General features: G+C 42.0%; 1 protein-coding gene across 1 annotated transcript in view; it reads left to right on the top strand.

Moving 5' to 3' along the window:
* LOC133389163 (inactive heparanase-2-like) overlaps positions 1–21123 on the top strand; it is a 164228-nt gene that overhangs the window by 90604 nt on the left and 52501 nt on the right. The window contains exons 2-3 of the mRNA XM_061636317.1: positions 17439–17608; positions 18373–18544. Of these exons, the coding sequence (XP_061492301.1) occupies positions 17439–17608; positions 18373–18544 (342 nt within the window). The remainder of the gene's footprint in view (positions 1–17438; positions 17609–18372; positions 18545–21123) is intronic.

Below are 21123 nucleotides of genomic sequence, written 5' to 3'. Positions count from 1 at the left end.
TGAAGCACCTTGGACAGCTCCTTGAAAGTTCCGGAGTGGATTCCACTGCCTCACTGACATGGAGTCACCAGCCACCACTGCCTTCTATGGCAGAGTTAACACGAAGACATTTTCCTGCTATTGTATGCCTCATTGCTAATGTGCAGTTTTCTCAGTGATACTGTTTCTTTGGATTGTATCCAAAATTACTTCTATTCAGAGTAAGCTAACATAAGTTAGCAATGGTGATTGATTTCAATGGGTCTACTCTGAGTAGAACTAACATTGGATTCAACTCATTGAAATTGACATGACTAACAAGTCCATTAATTTCATTGGGTCTACTCTGAGTAGGATGCAACCCTTGAAATTTAACAACATGCAGGAATCTTATTTATATAGTTTGGCATTTAGTTTATTGAGTAAGGTATTTATCATCTACTGTTTGCAGACTGTGCCACTGATTTATCTGATAGGAAGGTATAACAAAGCACTGGTCAATTGACAGGTGTGTATAAATGATTGCCACCTTATGGAAGATGTTCAATACTTATTATGGCCAACTGGATTTGTATTTGTAAGTGGCATCTATGGAAAGGGTTTTGCTAGGAATTCTGAGCTTAGCAATAATTTTGAGAGAATTTGGTTCTTTCTGTCTGATATTGATAACTTTGTAACTTACAAGGTGCCTTTGTGTGTGGTTGCTGCATGAAAAAAATAGACAAATTTTGTCCACTAAAATATTGTATCTTGTTCCTGGGACCATTTTTAAAATTAAAGTGTAGCAAATGGTACTGAAATAAATGAACCAAACTCTATTTACTTTTCACCTTTCCTGTCTGGTCTCTTAGGGCTGGTTCACACATTACTACCACCCTGTGGATGCCACATTTGGTTGAGCTGTTGGTATGAACCAGCTCACCATACAGAGTTTTTCTCCACAGGCCAACAGAAAGGGCCAAAAAGAAAGCTTTACAGTGGTGTGGTGAAAGTTGCCTGATTCGTGTCATAAGTTAGTGCACATGAATAGCTCAGCATTGGGATTTTGAGCTATTAAAGCAACCTCAACATGATAACTGTGATGTGTAAATGGAGCAGAGGGATTGATGCTGTCACATTCTTTGTTGTGATTCCCTAACTAGAATGAGATGAGTCCTCTTGTATTGAGAGCCCAAAGGTTCTTCCAAACAACCTGTTGAGAGAAGGGCTGTATCTCAGTAATAGAGTATCTGGGGTCAATCCCTGGCATCTTCAGGTAGGGCTGGAAATGTTCCCTGCCTGAAACCCTGGAAAACTGCTGCCAGTCAGTGCAGGCAACATTGAGCTGTATGGACCAATGGTCTGACTCAGAATAAGGCAGCTTCCTATGTTGTAACCTGCTTATTGCGCATTTGTCCTGATTTGTTTGCACAATATTTGTGTGGAGGTTACATGATGTCACTGTTTATTGAGCATCCTGATTTGTTTATGTGGGAGTTATATGATACTCTACTTTGCCATTACCCGACACTTTCCAGTCTATTTTCCGATTACTTTTCTCACCACAAAAATACAGTTTTTTTTGCTTTGAAAGCAGATTTGTTGTGCAAGAGCACCAAATCCAAATCCACTTTAATTGCACAACCTAGATATGCCAATATATGATTGAATCATACCTGCAAAATTGTGACTTTCTGGAAGTGATTTGAGACTTTGCATATTAGACGGTACTGCTGTGTTGTTTGTTTTGTCCATCAATGAACTGTAACTTCTCCATGTGCCTTTCTTGCCTTCATTGGCAGAGTATAGCCCATGCTATCCAAGCAATATTGGGAACTTTGTCAGGATTTATTAGCATACCTGTTGTGCCAAGCAGAATTCTTCATATTGCATTTCACTGACTTTTTTGTGATGCTAGGTAACATCCAACAACCCTCTCATTAGGGAAGAACTGTTCAGAGACAGGCTCCATTGCTGCTCCCATTCTTGCTCCTGGAACACCTAAAAGCTTTCTTGGAGACTCTTCAGCCTTGGAGTGATCTAACATTAGCCTTTCTGTTAGGTACATGGATTAGGCTGAATGGTCCAATTGTGGCAATATGTAGCTCAGAGCTTGGAAAAGTTACTTTTTTGAACTACAACTCCCATCAGCCCCAGGCAGCATGGCCACTGGATTGGGCTAATGGGAGTTGTAGTTCAAAAAGGTAACTTTTCCAAGCTCTGATGTAGCTATACATTTGGGTTCTCAGCATCACACTTTGTGTCTCTGCTCCCTTGTCATGTTTACTATGACAGTATCTTTCTCTGCTGGTGAGCCCAAAACTACATTTTTCCATAGGCCCTGATTAGACATGGATGATGGGATCATATGGAAGCAAATGGCAAGAATGAAACATTTGGATAAAACATTGTCATAACATGTATCCACAGAAATGCAAGTTCTCCCATGAATGCAAAATTATGTCTGAACTGATTCTTGAGATAAAGGAAAATTGGGCTTGTGGGTGGCATAAACTACTCTGCTGGGGCCAGAGTTCAAGCTTAACTCATGGCAAGTAGAAATGGGAAGGGGCCCCCTGCTGTGCAAATAGTACCCGAGAATTAGGATCTGTCCTGGAAGCCTGCAGTTCCTTGTAAAAGTTTCTCATAATGTCGGCCTGGAAGCAGGTGCACTTTTCCTATCCAGAATTTTTCATGACCATGTGAGCCCAGTAAACATAGTGCTTGTGTGAGTACCTCATACCAAATTGACACTGTGTGTCACTAGAATTGCCCGGAGCAGAATCTTGCTTCCTCTATGGCATAATTAACATCAGTGAATGAATGTTGTCCATTCTTCTCACAAGGTGGGAAGAAGACTGTATAGCCAACCTCTGTTACTAATTGCAGACTTTGTTCTAGCTATCAGACTGATTAGTGTTGGTGTTCCAATGTTTCTTGAAGGATGTGTTTTGGTCAACAAGGGCTTCTCCCTTCAGGTTTTGCCTCTGTTCCCTATCTCCTACATGCTTTGGCTGATTACAAATCTGGAGGCTTCTCAGAAAGCAGCCACTTCTTGCCTACTTGGGAATGCTTTTAAATTGTTCCAGAAACCATGTTTGTTGATAGATCAGGGTGCTCAGAGAAGAGCGGCTGATCTAAGCTGTACAAGAGCCGGCATAAACTCCACCACGGCAGTGCCAGATGTCACTGCTTAGAAACACATAATAGATTCTGCAGCATTTCAGACAGCAGATCTTACAGCCACATAAACCAGTCATTCTGTCATCAAAAGCCCTGGCAGCAGAGAAGTATTCTCTGTGCAGCTGCATTCCTAGGGCAGTAATGAGTGCAGAACCAGAGGGAAGCAAGCTTTGCAATGCATTATTTGCTGAACTGGCCCCAAGAGCAGGGAAAAAAAGAAAGGGGTAATTGCAAGACCTGTGGATAGAAGCTCTCTGTCAGCTGTCTCATGGCCTGCCCTAGTTCATGCTGGCTAATATTCAGTTAGGATATTGGATGCCCAAACCAAAATCAGAAATTTGCCAAAACTCAAACAGAGTTCTGGCTCATGGCAGGATCAGGATTTGGAAACTGGGAGCTTGCCCAAAGTGGGTGACATGGGGTTATGGCTGATGGTCCTTTGTTGTCAGTAGGCCTTTAATACTGTAGGCTTACATAAATAGGTGTGGTCAATAACACTGAGAATTGGGATCAAGCAAATGGAATTGCAGATGGTGGAACATAAGCAATTAGAATATAGTCTTGGAGCACTTCCAGACTGTCACTCTTTTTGGGTGGGATTCAGATTGCAATTAAAGCTGATTTGGAGCTCTGGCACAACAAACCCACTTCCCCAAAAGGTCAGACTTTTGTGATTAAGAAAATGACAAGAAAATGCAGTGGAAAGTATGGAATAACACTTGCTTTGATGTATTGTCATCTAGCCTCTCAGTAAACAAATCAGAGTGAATGCTGATTAAATGCCAATGTCTAATCTCCCTGCAAACTAATCAGGGTGAATGATCAATAACCAGGTTGTCTGGAAGAACCCACAGTGTTACACTAGATTCTGAATGGTCAAGGATAGTATCTGGATCCTTGGAAACAGGTTTCCTGTCCCACACCCTTGCTGTTTCATGCCACGATCTGCCCGCTTCCATCTCCAGTTCTCATCTTGTTGACTTGCAAGAAGCTAAGCTATGGTCCCCCTTGCTTGCTTTATCCTAAATTATGTGCCAACTAGCTCCCATAACCCACTGTTGTTATATTCTTCATTCCATTGGGCAGGTGCCATAGCCATATCTGTTATTTATAGCAAAATGCCAATTTAGAATTACACACACACACACACACACACAGAACTCAGATTTTGCTCAGATTATTGAACTCAGATTGCTTCTACAGCAATTAGAACATAGTCTTGGAGTACTCCCAGACTATGGCAGCTGAACTTGTTGTCGGCAAATGATAGATACCTAGCACTCCCACACACCACTTTCCAAGTCCTTCAGAAGGTAGAAGAAATAGGAATAGTTCCAGGGCCCTTCAGTCCCAATATTCTCCCTCCAGATATATGCCTGGAGGTTTCTCTGCAGGAAGGAGCAAGGGGAAACAGTTTCTAACTGCCAGATTGTGCTGTAGAGTAGGTCTTCTCCAATATAACTCACCTGAACCTTAATATCTGTTTAACGGCCATGCTCTGGGTGCCCCCACCAAATGAAGCAAAGTAGGTTGGTAACCACCTGGGAGAAGGCATTTTTGACAGTGGCATCCATGGAATAGCTTTCTCAGGGAGACTCGCCAGCACCATCTTTTTGTGTCGATGAAGACCTTTGTGTACACCTAGGCCTTTTAATAGCTCAGGTTGTCTGGCCCTCTGTTTTTAACTTTGGGGTGTGGTGAGTTGTTTAGTCACATTCATATAGTTACCCCCCTTATTTAATAGTTTTATGTCTTACTTTGCATTTCAGTTATTTCTACTTATTCATTGTAAGTCACTCAGATAATTTTATGCTATGGGGTGGCATTCAAATGTCATAAATAAATTATCTTAATTCTAAGTTATTTTGCGTTCTTGGCCTCTTAGCAACAATCCTGTCAGTGCTTCTACTATTTATGCTGTGAACACACTAGTTGCCAGAGCAAAGCATGTCCATTAGCCACACCTGGAGAGGGAATGGGTTGATCTGCTGATAAGTTGCAAAATCTCTTTGAAGCTGAATTTAAAAAAAAAATGCACTCAAGCTGCTCCCACTAGGTTTTACAGTAAAAAGGAGCGAGGTTTGACTAGCATTGTGTGCCCCCATTTTCAAGAGAGAAGGAGGTGGAAAGGCATTAGAACTGGCAGAACAGTGAGTGTGTTTCTACCCTTAGACAGCAGTTTGTCCAAAGCTACTGTGTGCCTCCATGGCTGAAGCTTCTGTGTCCAGACTGAACTACCTGGTTCCATACTCATCTTTATTGGGCTTTCAAGTGCCTGCTGTTCCCTGTACCTCTCTGTATAGTTGATTTCACCCTCTTGGTTCCCTCCTATTAATTCAGAGAAATGTCAGTGTTAAATTCTGTGGCAATTGCAAATTCTTAAAGCCAAGGAAAATAAATGGAAAAATTGAGATTATTGAATTTACTGTCTCAATCAATAGCATCAACAATGTGCTTCAAAACTGCTTTTTAACATTTAATTTAATAACACCCCTGGAAATCTTTCTCTTCTCAACAGTTCCCAGATGCAAGTTTGCCATGGTAAAGTCACAAGGCAGACAGGAGAGTGTCTCTGCCATCTTTGTGGAACATGCTGACTGCATTTGCAGGGCACATACCTTTTGGGATGAAGTCCAACAGTTATTTATCTGCATTGGCATGGATAGCAATGGGTAACTCACCACACTGAGAGTCAGACAGTGTTAAAATTATGGTGTTGCTTATTCTCCCTCTTCATTGTTCCGATACCTTTGAAGAAAAGCATAGAGAGGGCTTTCTAAACACATCAGGAAATTGTAGCCCTCTGCACACAGGCAGGTAGGACTACCTAGCGGCCTCATGCTTCCCACAACAGTAATTCTCCAGGGTTTTCGCCAGCTTTGCTACATGAGGTCTTTTCTACAGAAATACCAGAGTTGACCTGGACCTTCTATATTTGTTACAACCCATGTTTTAAAGTTTGTAGCCCTCATGGTTTTAGAGAAAAGCATTATTATATCATGTGCCCTAAGCAATAGGGTAGAATATAAATTAATGGTGTAAGTCATAGGAATTTCTTTGAAAATGTGCATCACATCCAATAGTGGCTACTCAAGTTGTTGCATTTATTTATTTAAACAGCTTGAGTAGCAAGTAGCTACTACTGGATGTGATGTACATTTTAAAAGAAATTTCTAACAATAACTTACAACGTCATTTTATGTTCTTTGTTGAGAAAAGCCCATTATTTGTTTTGTCAGAAACGGCTGACCATTTATAGTGTAACCCCATGTTCCCTATCAGCAAGCCTTTGTTATGGTGTGCGATGGAAACTATGGAACCTGGATTCGAACAGTAGTGGGATAGATGACGGCAAAACAAAATTCCACGGCCCCAACATAGTGCAAAAATCCTCCATCCCAACAGACCATTCCATTTTGTGAATAGAGGCAAGGGGAAAAAACAGTGGGCAGCTTAACAGAACAGAAAAATAAGGGAGAGGAAAAGATAGCTGGGCAAGCAAGAAGAACAACCCAATGGGTATACCATGTAAGGTAAGTCTCTAAGCCACAAAATAGGAGGAGATGGAGTCCAGTAATTGAGGGATCGACAGGTGAGTAGGGATGGATGAATTTGTCATTTTCAGGTGCCTTCAGTTTTTCATTGTTCCATTCTTAAGTTCAGTTCTCCACATTTCTCCGTCAATAAGTGATCTTTCTTTTCTAAAAAGTCCTCATGAAAATTCACCAGCATTTTGGTGCAAATTTCTCGGAACACACATTTTTGTACACAAATTTGCCGGACATACACATTTTGCAGGCATTTTCAATACATTTTATATGTTATTTTCACAAATATATGCATTTTATGCACACTAAGATACACATTTTTGTACACATTATGTGGTTGGAGAACTGCATCACAAAATCTGGAGAAGTGCAAATTTCAAAGGATAGCTGTGTTTCAGTTTGCATATTGTGAATGAAGTGTGAATTAAGTAGGTTCACATTAAAATTTGAACTGAATCAAATTTCTCTCCCATCCCTACAGGTGAGTGATTAGACCTGTCTCTAGCTACATAGTTCTGGGCTGAGATGCAGCTGTAGGCCTATGTCTCTGTCACTCCTGTGGCTGGGAAGCTGCTGTTGGATGGTTACTTTGCTACTGTGAGGGCAGAAGGCTACTGCTCTCTCCTTTAGATGGTTGTTTTTACTCCCTCTGAGTTTTTAAACCCCTCGGTCTCTCTTTTTCTTCTCTCAGTCTCTTCAAACAACTCTCCCCAGAATCTCCTCCTCAGTACTCTTACCCCAATTTCCTCATACTAGAACCCATCAGTCACCTACGGCAGCTCCAAGGGTTAGAAAGGACTGTTCTCTAGGAATCCCACAGGGGCCACATCAGGTGTGGGGAATCTTTGGCCCTCCAGATGTTGTGGCAGTACAACTCCCTTCAGCATGGCCAATGGCCAGGGATTATGGGAGTTCAATAACATCTGGAGGGCCAAAGTTCCCCATAACTGGGCTACATGATTACAATAATATTAAACAAAATGTGTCTTTCTAACACTTTCTAGCACCACAATATGAGGCTTACATCAGATTTTTCAGTGTTCCTAGAGGAAATTGGCCCAATGGTGTGTGTGTGAGAGAGGGGGGGGGGAGAAACCTCAAGCACCATATTTCATATTTTAAAGACAATCTGTTTATTGGGCATTCATCCTGATCTGTTTTCACCAAGTTTGCATGAAGGTCATATGACATCTGCTGTTTATGGAACATTAATTCTGATTTGTCTGTGCAGAGGTTATACAATTGTCCCACACTTTCCTGTGTGTTTCCTTGTCACGTCCCTTACTGTAAAGCATCAGGGTCTTGTTTCTTAAAGTAGGATGCACAAAATATCAAATTCCCTTTAATTGCACAGCCCAAGTTTGTTGGAATGTGATTTAATTACACATTCTAAATTTGTTGGTATGTGTCATTATGAAATAGCAACAGTCTGGAAATGGCTGTAGTCTAAACACTGACACATTCACTTAGGTTGGCCTTGGGCACTGATTCATTAGACAGGTTTTTGATTGTTGATCTTGGGCTGATGGAGGATAAACCTATTGGTGATGGCTATATGGAGCCTCCATGTTCAGAAGCAATGTGCTACTGAATACCAGTTGCTGAGAGGCCACTGGGAAGGGCTTTGTGTTCATGCTCTCCTTATGGGTTTCCCAATGGCATCTAATTGCTCACTGTGGGATGTTGGGCTAGAACAGGGATAGCCAGTATGAAGCCATCCAAATGTGGTTGGACTACTACCCCTACCAAACCTGACCATTGGCTGTGTTGGCTGGGGATGATGGGAGTTGGAGTCCATCAGCATCTGGAGAGCACCATGTTGGTTACCCCTGGACTAGAAGATGAGCCTTTGGCCTGATCCAGCAGGGCTGTTCTTATGTTTCATACAAATGTATGGCTTTATTAATGTATGGATAATTATCGGATGTCATTGTATCTTCCCGTATTTCTAATATAGTACTAGGATTTTGACTACAGGATCAGGGTGCAACCTGAAGTTAAGTGAATCAGTTCTAAAGGTTGATCTATCACTGCCATAATATTTTATGAAATGGCAGTTTATAAATACTCTTATAAATATAAATAATACACACCAAGCAAGACAAATGGTTTAGTGCTGTTTTGGGCTGCAAGTATGATACTGTGTGTTCATTTCCCATACAAATGGGGAAAAGGTGGATAAAGTGAAAGGATCATGACTAGCCAGCTTTGTATTTAGTGGCTCAGGGTGCAACTATACATTACATGCAAAGGCCCAGTGGATACTTTGTCTAGAAAAGTAGCTTTGAAAGGGGGGGCAGCAGAGACAAGAAGCAGCATACATATAGTGGGAAGGGAGTGTTTAACTCTTTCCTTCTTGCCGCTTCTCAATCCACTCCTAGTCCCCCTCCCCCCCTCTCAACTGTTCCCAGCTCACACACAGTTCTAAACATATGTTTGCTTCTCCAAATAGAGGCTCAGGTGATACTGTGCATAAAAAAAGTTTGTATTGTCTGGCTACCAAGAATGCAGATTACTTTTGTCCAGTCTGAGATTTGGCAATCTGAAGACCAGACCCTTGTGAAATTTGGTTTAATATTGTATTGTTGGTTGGTTCAGTAAAATTATGTCTAGCTCTTCTGGAGATTTGCATTTGAGGTTTCCAACTCCCTCATGGCTTGACAAGTAAAGCTCTTCTGCAGCAGGTGACTGTACCTTTCCAGGGCCTTCAACAGCTGCATGAGAGGCAGAAATACTGGAGGGACACTTTCCCCAGTATGGAGATATAGTGACAGAAAATCTTTTTCTGTTATTCTGCAAAGGAGCCTTCCAGAAAACTCTCTTAAGGGACCAGCATTCTGTCTTTGCATTTGAGAGAAATGTGTTCTTTGTCTTTGTTTTCAGAGGCTGGCATTTCTGTTATGGCTTTCATTAGATTGCTCTTGGATTTCATTTTTTTGTTTTGATTCACTTTTATAGATCTGATGGCATACTGGCATGTGTACACAATGCGTGGGTAGCTCGCTGTCTGGCCACATAAATTAAATTACAGTGCATTAAACTTTGTTATTCTGTCATAATGTGAATTATCTCCTGCACTCAGGCCTAATTAATTGTTGCTGGCCTGGAAGAATAAATGGTACTTTTTAGGGTTGCCAACTTTTTTTTTAAACTGCCCCTTCTGTGCCCTTAACAACAGCCCGTCAAACAGAAATCAAGCTTTTCTCATCACTATATTTCCATGCCAAGAAAGCTTCATTTTGCATATTTTTGTATGGCAGACTGCTCTTATCACCATACAGGACCAGGACTAGGATGAAGATACAAAAGGGACAGGGCTCCTGCACCTTTAATTGTTGTCTAGAAGAGGGAATTTCAGCAGATGTACCTAGCAGGACAAAAAAATCCCTCTGGAATTCCCTCTTCTACACAACTCTTAAAGGTACAGGAACCCTGTCCTCTTTTGCATCTGGCTACTCTATGGAGAGCCAGTGTGGTGTAGTGGTTAAGGTGTTGGACTACAATCTGGGAGACCAGGGTTCAAATCCCCACACAGCCATGAAGCTCACTGGGTGATCTTGGGCCAGTCACTGCCTCTCAGCGCCAGAGGAAGGCAATGGTAAACCCCTGTGAATACCGCTTACCATGAAAACCCTATTCATAGAGTCACCAAAAGTCGGAATCGACTTGAAGGCAGTCCATTTCATTTTTACTCTATGCAGGACCAGGAAAAATGTTGACAGCTTTATGAGGATGGATGGAAAGCATTAGAGACATGCAGGGATCTTCGCCCAGGTCTTCCTCTGTAACATATGGATTTCCAATCTATATATGTGTGAGATCTCATGAAGCATCATTAGCAAGTGGCAACAAGCAGATTCTCTCTTAAATTTCCATGGACAACATGTTTCTTCATTTGAATGACTGGAAAAACAGTGTCCTGAACTTTTGCAAAATAGCCCCAGCCTGAGTGGGATGGAAAAAAGCAATTTAGCAGTTTAATTTAAGCTCTGGTAATTGAGAACAGTGTTTCCTCTATTTCTGCTTGTTCTTTGCCCACTTTTCTACATTAATTATGATATATCAAAAATAGTAGTTATGAATAGAATTCATGTTCTGGAGCAGGACACAAGCTTTAAGCAACCAACTATGGACATTAGGTTTGCTAGGTCCATCATGTTTTCTATCACAGTGCTGCATGGACAGGAGAAGCCATGTCAGATGTAATATTTTTCCATTTTACGCAATGTTACTTTTAATGCTACATTTGGCCTTCCAGGGTTGCTAGCTGTTCCTCAGTTCTAACCAAACAAAAACTTGTGTCTGATGTAACAGCAGCATATGTAGGAATTAGCAGGTGAGGCTTTTCAATGGAGAGAAACATTATCATTTGCTAATTTCTGCATATTAAGTTGGTGTTAAGAGTGCTCAAGCAGGCAAGAACAATTCGTTTTGGTCAGTTGACATCCCAACGTATGAAGTTATTCCCTGAAGGCTATATCTGTACCTTTTAAATATTTTGAAGCACTAAGATAAGATGCAGCTACTGAAGTATACCTGGCAACCATCCAGGCTCAAACCCCTGAGAGAGAAGAAAAAGAGGGGCAGCCCTATCAGACTCTCTAGTGAGCAATTTTTTTCTAACAATTTTCCCTGCCCAACTAGTGCTTCCTCTAGGAAAGAAATTCATTACATTCAAGGGCAAAAAATAGCCCTCCAGCCTGCACTGAGCCAGATAAATTTGCTGTATTGCATCATTGCCAGAGGAAAGGAGGAGCGGGAGGAGGCGAGCAGCTCTCTGCTAGAAACTAACGGCTTCTCTCTGCATCTCCCTCCTGCTTTCCTTCATGACTTCTTACTAAAGAAACACAATAGTGATCATCACCATAGCAACACATGCTCCCCTGGCACCTGCGCATTCACAGGTGGAATCCTCTGAGCCCTGAATGTGGTTCCCGGCCCCAAGCAGGTGGGGCTTGGCCCTCAGCGATGTAGTTGCTCCTAGGATGTAAGCACTCTGGGTAACTATTCTTGGTTCCATTTTTGTCTCAAAACTTCTGCCTTATTCTTATGCTGCCACTGCCAATGGCTGCCAGCTTTCCAGCACATGGCTGGTACATCATAACTTAGCTAAGGACCTCCGTTCCAAGGACAAAGGGCAGGATGCAGGATTCTGAAAGGAAGGAGGCTACTCTGTGTGGGAAGTGCTGGGCTCATCTGCCAGTACCTGTTACTCCAAGGAATCTGACATTTACCAGACTTCCCTGCAGAGAAACAGCACCTGATTCCACTTAAAGCTTGCAGCATCTCTCCTCCACACTCCCACACCTCACCCCAGAACACATGGAGCTCTCAGAGAACAATAATGTAATTGGTTGGGAAAAATCTCCTCAGGATTTTCCATCAAAACCTGGAGCTGGCTCAGACAGTTCTAACACACAAACACATGCAAGCTGTGGGCCCCAAGACACTTGTGAAAGCACGGGTTCCCCTAGAAAATGTGTGACCCGGACAGAATGTAGCCCAAACATAACAAGGAGTGACTGAGACCTGAGAGACAGCAGATTCCCCCAGGGGGATGACCCAGTCTTTGGCTCCATAAAGAGCAAACCACCAGCCGTCTGGGCCTATTTAATATCCATGACCTTTCAGCTTGGAGATTCCCACCTCCTTGCCTGCTCTGTGCAGGCCTACTCCACAGCATATAAGGAAATCCTGGAACTGTTTCTAACGTTATTTTTTAGAGATACACATTTTAGTTCTATTTTTAAGCTATCTGGAAATGTCACCCAAAAATAGTTTTATATGCACAGCTATTTCCTTGCCGGAACACATTTTTTTGGGGGAAAATTACTGATATAGATTGGCTGGATGAGAGCCTCTTCCATATTCATTTAAATTCCAGTGAATATAGCATTGAACTTGCATCTAGAAGGCCCTTCTATGCCATCATGAGGACTTCTTTGGCAATAGTTCCAGACTGAAAGCAATTGCTTCTTCAAATTCCTTTTTCTTTTTAATAAAAAACTACTCCTTTTTAACTACCTTCCTTCTTTGACAAGATCGTTCAGGCTTTAACAATGAATAATAAGGAATAACCACTCTTCAGAGACCTGTCTTAAAGTGATTCTTAGAAGTGACTGTAGATAGGGTTGCTATGTCTCCAGTTTTCACCCAGAGACTCTGGAGTTTTGGGGTCCTCTCCAGGTCGCCAGGTGAGTCACCCAATCTCCGGACTCTCAGCTTTCATTTTTTTTTAAAGTAAGTTTCTAGGTGATCTGGTTCAAGAGATATATACCAAAATGTCAGCTGTCTCCCACCCACAACTTCTGTTAAATGAGTTCATAGCTGGCTGCTCTAACCCCGCCCTTTTAGGTTTGTAGCTAATAGGTGAAGTCAGGGTTGTGATTGACAAGGAATTTGCTGACCTTCAGGCAATAGCTAGAACCCATTGCAAGGCCAGAAACTGTTGTCTTTTCCTGGTTTATAGCTTTCTGTGTGCACGTCAGGAGATGTAGAACAAAAAAATCACAGCAGGATCTTGGTAGGCAATTGTTTATTGTAAACAATTTCAGTTATAATAAAAGAGTACATGCAGGGTTTTTTAATTACTTGCAAAAAGCATATTATAAATTTTATCTTTCAAATAATTTTTGAACAGAAATTTAAAAGAAGTGTGCATGCAACTTGTTTAAATTTTCCTGGGCTGTTGAAGAAGACAATTTATTTGTCTAACTCATAGCCTGTTTTGAACACTTTCCCAGTATAAAACTTTAATCCTATACTTGCTTTTCTGGGAGTAAACCTGCAATGCTAATCCCACATACTAGGAGTAAATCCCATTGAATTTACATTTGAGTAGACATGGTTAGGATTGTGTTGTAAATCAATGGGACTTTTGAGTGAACATAGAAAAAGGATTGTGATTGTGTTGTAAATCTTTCTCTCCCCCTACAACCCTATTTTAAAGCAATTAGGCAGGTGTCACTGCCTAGGTGTCAGTGCTTTTATTTTGTAGGAAACTAATATTGATTTTTTTAAATGTTCTGCAATGACCAACTGGTTTTGACAATATATGGGGGTGTATGTATTTTTACGTCTCCAGTATGTGTGTATATGGAATCTTTCCAACAACCCTGTGAGGTAGGGTTGGAAACCAAGGCATCTCACAACAAGAACTAAATCCATTTAAAATCCAATAACCATAAAACAAGTATGAAACAATTGCAAAACAACTTAAAATGGCATGATTCTGAATTTTGGGTTCGGTGAGTGATGTTCCTTGTCACTTAAGGTTGCAGTCCTGTGTATAGTTCCCTGTTTGAGTAAGCCCCATTGAATATATTGGTACTTGCTTCTGAGTAAACATGCATAGGATTGCACTATAAATATATTTACAGGTTGTGTAAATAATAAACATCTTTGACAGTCATGCTTATATAAATATTTCTTCGTACTATGTCCAATAAGTATCTGATTTCACACTATGGTTGTACATTATTATTTCCTCTACATTTTAAGTGTTCCCTTCTTCCTTGGAGTGGTCATGATTCCCCTCAGTTGTTTTCATCCTGAGGGACAGATTAGACTGAGAGATGATTAGTAACCCATGGTCACCCAGTAAACTTTGTAGCTGATTTCCATTTTGAAGAATTAATTAAAATGATTTACATGCAGGCAAAGTTTATTAAGTAGATCCACACAAACATTTAAAGCATGTTCAACTTGCATTTAAAGCACATGACTTCCCCTAAAGAATCCTAGGAAGTGTAGCTTCCCCCTCACAGTTATAGTTGCCACCACCCATAACAAACTACAGTTCTCATGATTCTGTGGTGTGATTCATGTGCTTCAAATGTGTGTTGAATGTGCTTTAAATTAATGGTGTGGATACGTCCTAGGTGTGCTGTGCATTAATTAGTGGACTGAAAAGAACAATTTTAAAAGATTCTTTTTTAAACAGGGGAAGGACTATAGCTCAGTGGTAGGGCGCATGCTTTGCATGCAAAGGTCCAAAATCCAATGTCTGGAAAAGACTGTTGCTTGGAATCCTGGAGAGCCAATGCTAGCACATGTCATCAGTACTGAGCTAGATGGTACCAAGTGGCTTGTGTTGGTATAAGGCAGATCCCTTTGTTCCTAAACGAGGAAAGAGACCCAAGGGCTACAGTGACTCCGAAATTTATTTATGTATTTTATTTACAACATTTATATACCACTTTATTGTAAAAAACCTCAAAGCTGTTTACAGAACAAATTAAAACAATGAAATTATTGGCAAAAACAGTTAAAGACTGGTATTTAAAAACATTCAAAATAATAAAACCAACAATGAGTTAAAAACAGATTAAATAACATAATAGCTTCTACATGCCTGGGTAGGCTTGCCTTAAAAAAAAGTTTTAGCAGGTACCAAAAAGAATATAATGAAGACTCCTGCCTAATGTCAATAGGCAGGGCGTTCCAAGGCATAGGTGCTGCCACATTAAAGGATCCATTTCTTACAAGAGCAGAACACGTACTATGGAGAACCTGTAACATGGAAACCACACTTTGAATTTGGCCTGGTAGCAAATCGGCAACCAGTACAGATTTCAGAGCAGAAGCATTATGTGCTGATACGGTTCCACACATGTCAACAATCATGCAACAGCATTCTGTACTAACTGCAGCCCCCGGGTCAGGTTGTGCTGCATGGGGATTTCTGTGACCTTGGCTGATTGGCTGCCAGGATGTTTTTAGTTTTGATTAGAACTCTGCCTGGTTGTGGGATGCTGAGTTTTCTGCCTTACTCATAGGAATCTTTTTGTGGTTAGTATGGTATTGCATTTAGGAAATCATCACTGTCTTTTGGTTTTATATTTGCATATTTACCTCTGACATCACTCCCTTACATCCATAGAAGCAATAACAGTGGTCAGCACAACCCCCTTAAACCCACTGATGATGCACCTTGTTGTTTTCATAATAGTTTGATTCTTGCGCAACAGTGCTAAAAGAGAATATACATACTGGGCAGTGTGGTTTCAATTGCTGTTGTTCCCAAGCTACTGCCCATGAAAATAGACCAAACCATGAGTGTTTTGTCTCTGTCATTTATTACTTACTGGAATTGGATTAGCTGTCAAAGTGAGTTTATAGCAGCCTGCAGGGTAGGCAGAAAAGGCAAGAGAATCTTCTTAACTTTTACTCATTTCTCAAACCTCTCTCTGCAGTGAAGAGTCAAGTCTCTAAGGAAGTTTAGAGCAGCCATGTTAAAAGGCAAGCAGGGCATTGCAGGCAGGGGGTTGCCACCCCTGCTTGGATATGGATATCTTTGCAGAGGATCCCTAGTCAAGCCTTACCAACAGCACGGTCCTAACAATATCTACTCAGAAGTAAGTCCTATTGAGTTCTATAGGGCTTAGTCCCTTATAAGTTTGTTTAGAATAGCAGCCTTCAGGGGCATTCATCTTTACTCCCGAGTGCTTCCATCTAACACCTCCACAATACTAGGCTCCCTTCTTACTACAATAGTCTTCTGGTGACTGGCCTGGCCTGAAGGCACTGACCAGAATAAAGTAGGCTAGATTAAATGTCCCTGACTCCCCAAGCAGGTGAGAAGGAATGATCTCATCACTGTAGCTGGACCTGGGAACACCCTCATTTAGCTAAGACAACTGATATGGAGAAAGATAGGGTGGATCCCCTGAAACAAGTGAGCAATAAAATAAAATATTAAAAAATAATAACAGCTGGGACTGAAGAGAGTTGGAGTCCAAAACATCTAGCGGGCACCAGGTTGGGGATTTGCCTACATAATGAAACCATCACCTGGAGCATTTCTGAGTCTGCCTTCTTAGGGCACATCATGTCACCATGTTGAGAGACAGAGCCGTGTTATCCTAGGATTGTCTCCAAGGATGTGTGTGTAATGCCTCTGTAAATGTTGTACAGTAATTATGGTAAGTGTTGGTTTTGTAGGGTAAATGTGGTAAGCAGAGTGAGTGAGGAGGAGAGTACATGTGTTGGAATGCTGAGTTGTGATTGGCTGAGAATCTGGGTGGTTGAAGGTATAAATGAGAGAATGACAGCTGGAGAGTTTAATGGGTTGTTGTTGGTTCTGGGTTTTGGAGGGGTGGATTTGTGTTTAGGGAGGTAGTGAGGCAGGTTTTAGGACTAAGATATATAAAGAGAAAAACTAGTATATGTAACCACACGCATGTTGACTGAACTTAAAGTAATCTTGTTTATTCCTTGTGTTATTAAATAAATAGATTTGGTTTAACAACATGCCTGATCCTTGGCTGGGATATTACAGACCAGAAGGGTGGGCAGAGCAAATACCAAAGCTGGGAACAGTATCAATGGTGGCAGCAGTGAAGGGATAGTGTAACAGCAGCAGTATCCAAAAGCAACCCAGGGCTGTAATCTTTAATGGCAGAAGGATACAGAGGGGTTGTGGCCTGTAAGTGCACCCAGACACTACGCAGCAATCTGAGGAGGAGACAGGCACAGTCTCAGGGCAGTATTACGTTACAGAGTGTGAGGTGGTGGTGCCTAGTAGTGGAATCATGAGAAACCTGTGCTGGGGCCGGTGTGAGAGATCCATTACGAGACCAGACCCTGAGTAGGGGTCTGACAGTGTGTTGTGAGGATTATATCTTGGTACAGCCCTTTTCCTATTTCCCTCCCAAAGACAAAGTGCAATAGCAACAATGGAGCTTACTCTCTCGACTTTGGAGTTCATTGCACTTGAGTTTCAAGCTGGTTTTGTTTCTTCCCAGCCAGGTCTCTAGACAAACTGTATAATTTTGCTGACTGTTCTGGCCTCCACCTCATCTTTGCATTGAATGCTCTGCGCCGGAACCCCAACAATTCTTGGAACAGCTCCAGTGCCCTCAGCCTGCTCAAGTACAGTGCCAGCAAGAAGTACAACATCTCCTGGGAGCTGGGCAATGGTGAGTGAAGTTTGAAGATGGGGATTTGGAGATGGAAGGGGGGAGGGGGGAGAAAAGAGGCACTGGGATCAGCAGTTCACCTCTTAGATTGGGAGCAACTCTGAGCCCTCCATAAAAAAAAAGGGGGAGCATTGGTATGGGGGAGGGATGCTCACCACAACTGATAGTCCTAGGGACCCACAGACAGAGATATGGTCCAAAAAAGAGATTGCTATCGTGATGGTGCAAGGAAGGAGAGAACCTGTATATGAGGCAGAAGATTTGCAAGTTCCCAAACAAAAATAACACAAACAGTGGCAATCCTATACATGTTTCCTCAGACGTGAATAGGAATGACTCTGAGGTGAGTGTATATAGGTATGCACTATAATGAGCTATAGAGCCATCTTACCAGTCCCTTCTGCATAGGATCTTCAAACTGGTGATGGCTCCCTATGCTGTGCACCAGGAGCCATCAGTAGGAGGGGTGCTGCTATATACTTGGTTTACTGCAGCAGCAGCTGCTTACTAGGAGGCTGAGGGTTGTCAACACTGTGCAGGTGCATGAGTGGGACCACTGGATTTGTTCCACTGATGGGCCTGCTAAGTCCCCACCTCCCTGCCACCTTGCCCTTTGCCCTATCTTTCCTTGTGAGTGGTAGTGAGTTCACTGCTGGGAGTCCAGCTGTGCAGCATTGTACCTTCTCATTGACTGCTCCTGCTGGGTGCTGTTTTCAGAGCAACTGGGTCAGAGTTGGTGAATGCTTGTTTCTCTTTGCTTCCAGAACCAAACAACTACCGAGCTCTGACAGGCCGAGCAGTTAATGGCACTCAGTTGGGCAAAGACTATCTGCAGCTGAAGAGGCTGCTGCAGCTGATCCGCACCTACTCCCGAGCCAGCCTGTATGGACCCAACATTGGGAGGCCTAGGAAGAATGTTGTGGCCCTTCTGGATGGGTGAGTGATTTGGTTCATGGCAAATTATGCAGGGAGCTATGAAATCTTTCTCACCAGAAACATTCACATACATGAAGAGTGCTATCATATATTCCCTCAGTCTTGAGAGGAGAAGACTGAGGGGAGATATGATAGCATTCTTCAAGTACTTGAAATGTTGTCACACAGAGAAGGGCCAGGACCTCTTCTTGATTATCCCAGAATGCAGGACATAGAATAATGGGCTCATGTTACAGGAAGCCAGATTTCAGCTGAACATCAGGAAAAACCCTAACTGTTAGAGCTGCACAACAGTGGAACAAATTACCTAGGAGGTGGTAGGCTCTCCAATGCTGAAGGCATTCAAGAGGCAGCTGGACAGCCACCTGTTGGGTAAGTTGAGCAGAGGGTTGGACTCGATGGCATTATACACCCTTCCAACTGTACTATTCAATGATTCTGTAATGTCCATCTCTCAGGGTTTAAGCACTACACAACAGTGAAAAGCTCTGCAGATGTGACTTCGCTGCTCGTGATGATGCAGTCATAGAAAAATCCATGCCTGCCAGATGTACATCTAATAAAGGCATAGTAGCCCTCTTTGGATCACAAGAAGCACTATGCTGGCTAAACTCTGACTGTATGTACCCTTGATTTCCATCCACACCGGGAGGATAGTGCTGGGGTACTAGGCAGACCAGGTTCTGCTATTTGAAGGAGCAGGAATATTCTACAACATTTTAGGTCCAAACTGGTAGCACTGTCAAGACAATCAAAGCCAAGTGTCCATGCCTCTTTGTCACTGGATGACCTTCCTGAAGTTCTCCTTTGCCACTTCCCTTCCCCATGCTCCAGTACTTTTTTGCTGCTTTCCTGCCAAATGCTTAGATAAAACATTGCTGGAAGTTATCTCTTTCCCTTTCAAACATCCAACCCCTTTCCCCATTAACAATTTTTATATAACCTCTTAGTCCATCTAAAAGACAAGAAGCCTTGAACAGCCCTGACTTGTTTAGGAAAGAGAACAGTGCCCAGACTGGCCCACGCCTCTGCACCAGCCTTTGATACAAAACTGGGACAACTGTCAAACACCCCAGAAGATGAAGACTTTAAATGATCTTAATAAACCCAAGAACTTAGCACATAGCAACATGATGAAATTTGACAATGTCAAATGTAAACAAAGACGACTCACTTGCACAAATATGGGGGAGGGCATGTGGAGTTGCGAGGCAGCAAAATGCCTTTTTAAGCAGTATCAGCAGCAGCATTGGGTATAATACTAAGGAACAAATCATACCATTCTACCAGGAACTAATAAGCTCATATCTTCTAGGTAACAATGTTCATGAACAAATTGGAAATGTTTCTGGGGCAAGCTACAAAAATTGCAAATGGGCTAGAAGACAACTGGATTTATTTAGCCATAAGTGTGTGGAGAGGGTATGGTGAAAATTTTGAAATGTAGGCTAACTTGTGATCGTATCCATGTTTACTTGAAGTAACTTCTTTTGTGTTCAATGGTACTGATTTCCAAGTAAGTGTATATAAGATTGTGCATCTGAACAGAATTGCTCATCCTGCACAGAAGGATGGGATAAAAAAACCAGGGCTGTGTGTACTTTATGCTAAAAATCAAATAAAAATACTAAGCTAAGGGAATCCAGACTTGCAACCACAAATGCTGAATTTTGCAGTCTGTATAAATTAGGAAAATTTGTATCATCTCTTTGTGCATCAGGTTGATGATGATGATGATGATGATGATTTACTGTTTTGAATAAGTTATACTGATTCTGCTCATCACGAGGAGGGCCAAGGATCTATACAGGATACTAAAGTTCTGCCTCTAACCAGTAAAGGGTTGGAAAATAGGAAGTTGCTTTATGCTAAGTCAGACCATTGGTCCGTCTAGTTCAGTGTGATGTAAATTGATTGGCGGCAGTAGCTCTTCCACATTTCAGATGGGAGTATTTCTAGTCCCTACCTGGAGATGTTAGGGACTGAACCTGGGACTGTCTGCATGCAAAGCAGATGCTCTGCCACTGAGCTATGGCCATGACACACACTAGGTGTTCTATCTGGAATTGACATCATCCATCTATTCAGTTATTATGGAGAATCCAGATGATGCCACTGCCAAATTGTTGCACTCTAGCATTTTCCTGTTGTCCTCCCATCTCTTTAACTATCTCTGGTTAGTGGTGATTTTTCTGACTTTGAATGGAATTGTGGCACCAAACTGACTAGTGCAGACTGGGAAACTACTATTTATTCACTTGGCTTACACTTCCCCCATTACATGTCCCTTCCGTTATTACATGTACAGCTGTGCTAGTTTTAAAAAGTTGTCATCACATCATTGTTGCACTGGAATGCAAATGTAATTTCTTTCAATATACTACAGCAGGAATGGGGACAGCAGCGGACAGCATGCAAATGTACCAGCAGGAGCTCCAGATTGAGTCCACCAGTGTATCTCTACCATGCTGACCTCTCTATCACTGCCCCTCTCCCCATCTCTGATATGCAGTAGCAACTCAGTCAGATGGAGGTCAGGTGAGCAGAGCAGTCCCACCACACCATTCATGGTTGGATGG

Source organism: Rhineura floridana, chromosome 7 (genome assembly GCF_030035675.1).
Source record: "Rhineura floridana isolate rRhiFlo1 chromosome 7, rRhiFlo1.hap2, whole genome shotgun sequence".
NCBI classification, from domain to species: domain Eukaryota; kingdom Metazoa; phylum Chordata; class Lepidosauria; order Squamata; family Rhineuridae; genus Rhineura; species Rhineura floridana.
Note: the sequence above shows the minus strand (reverse complement) of the source record. Positions and strands in the feature narration are given on the sequence as shown.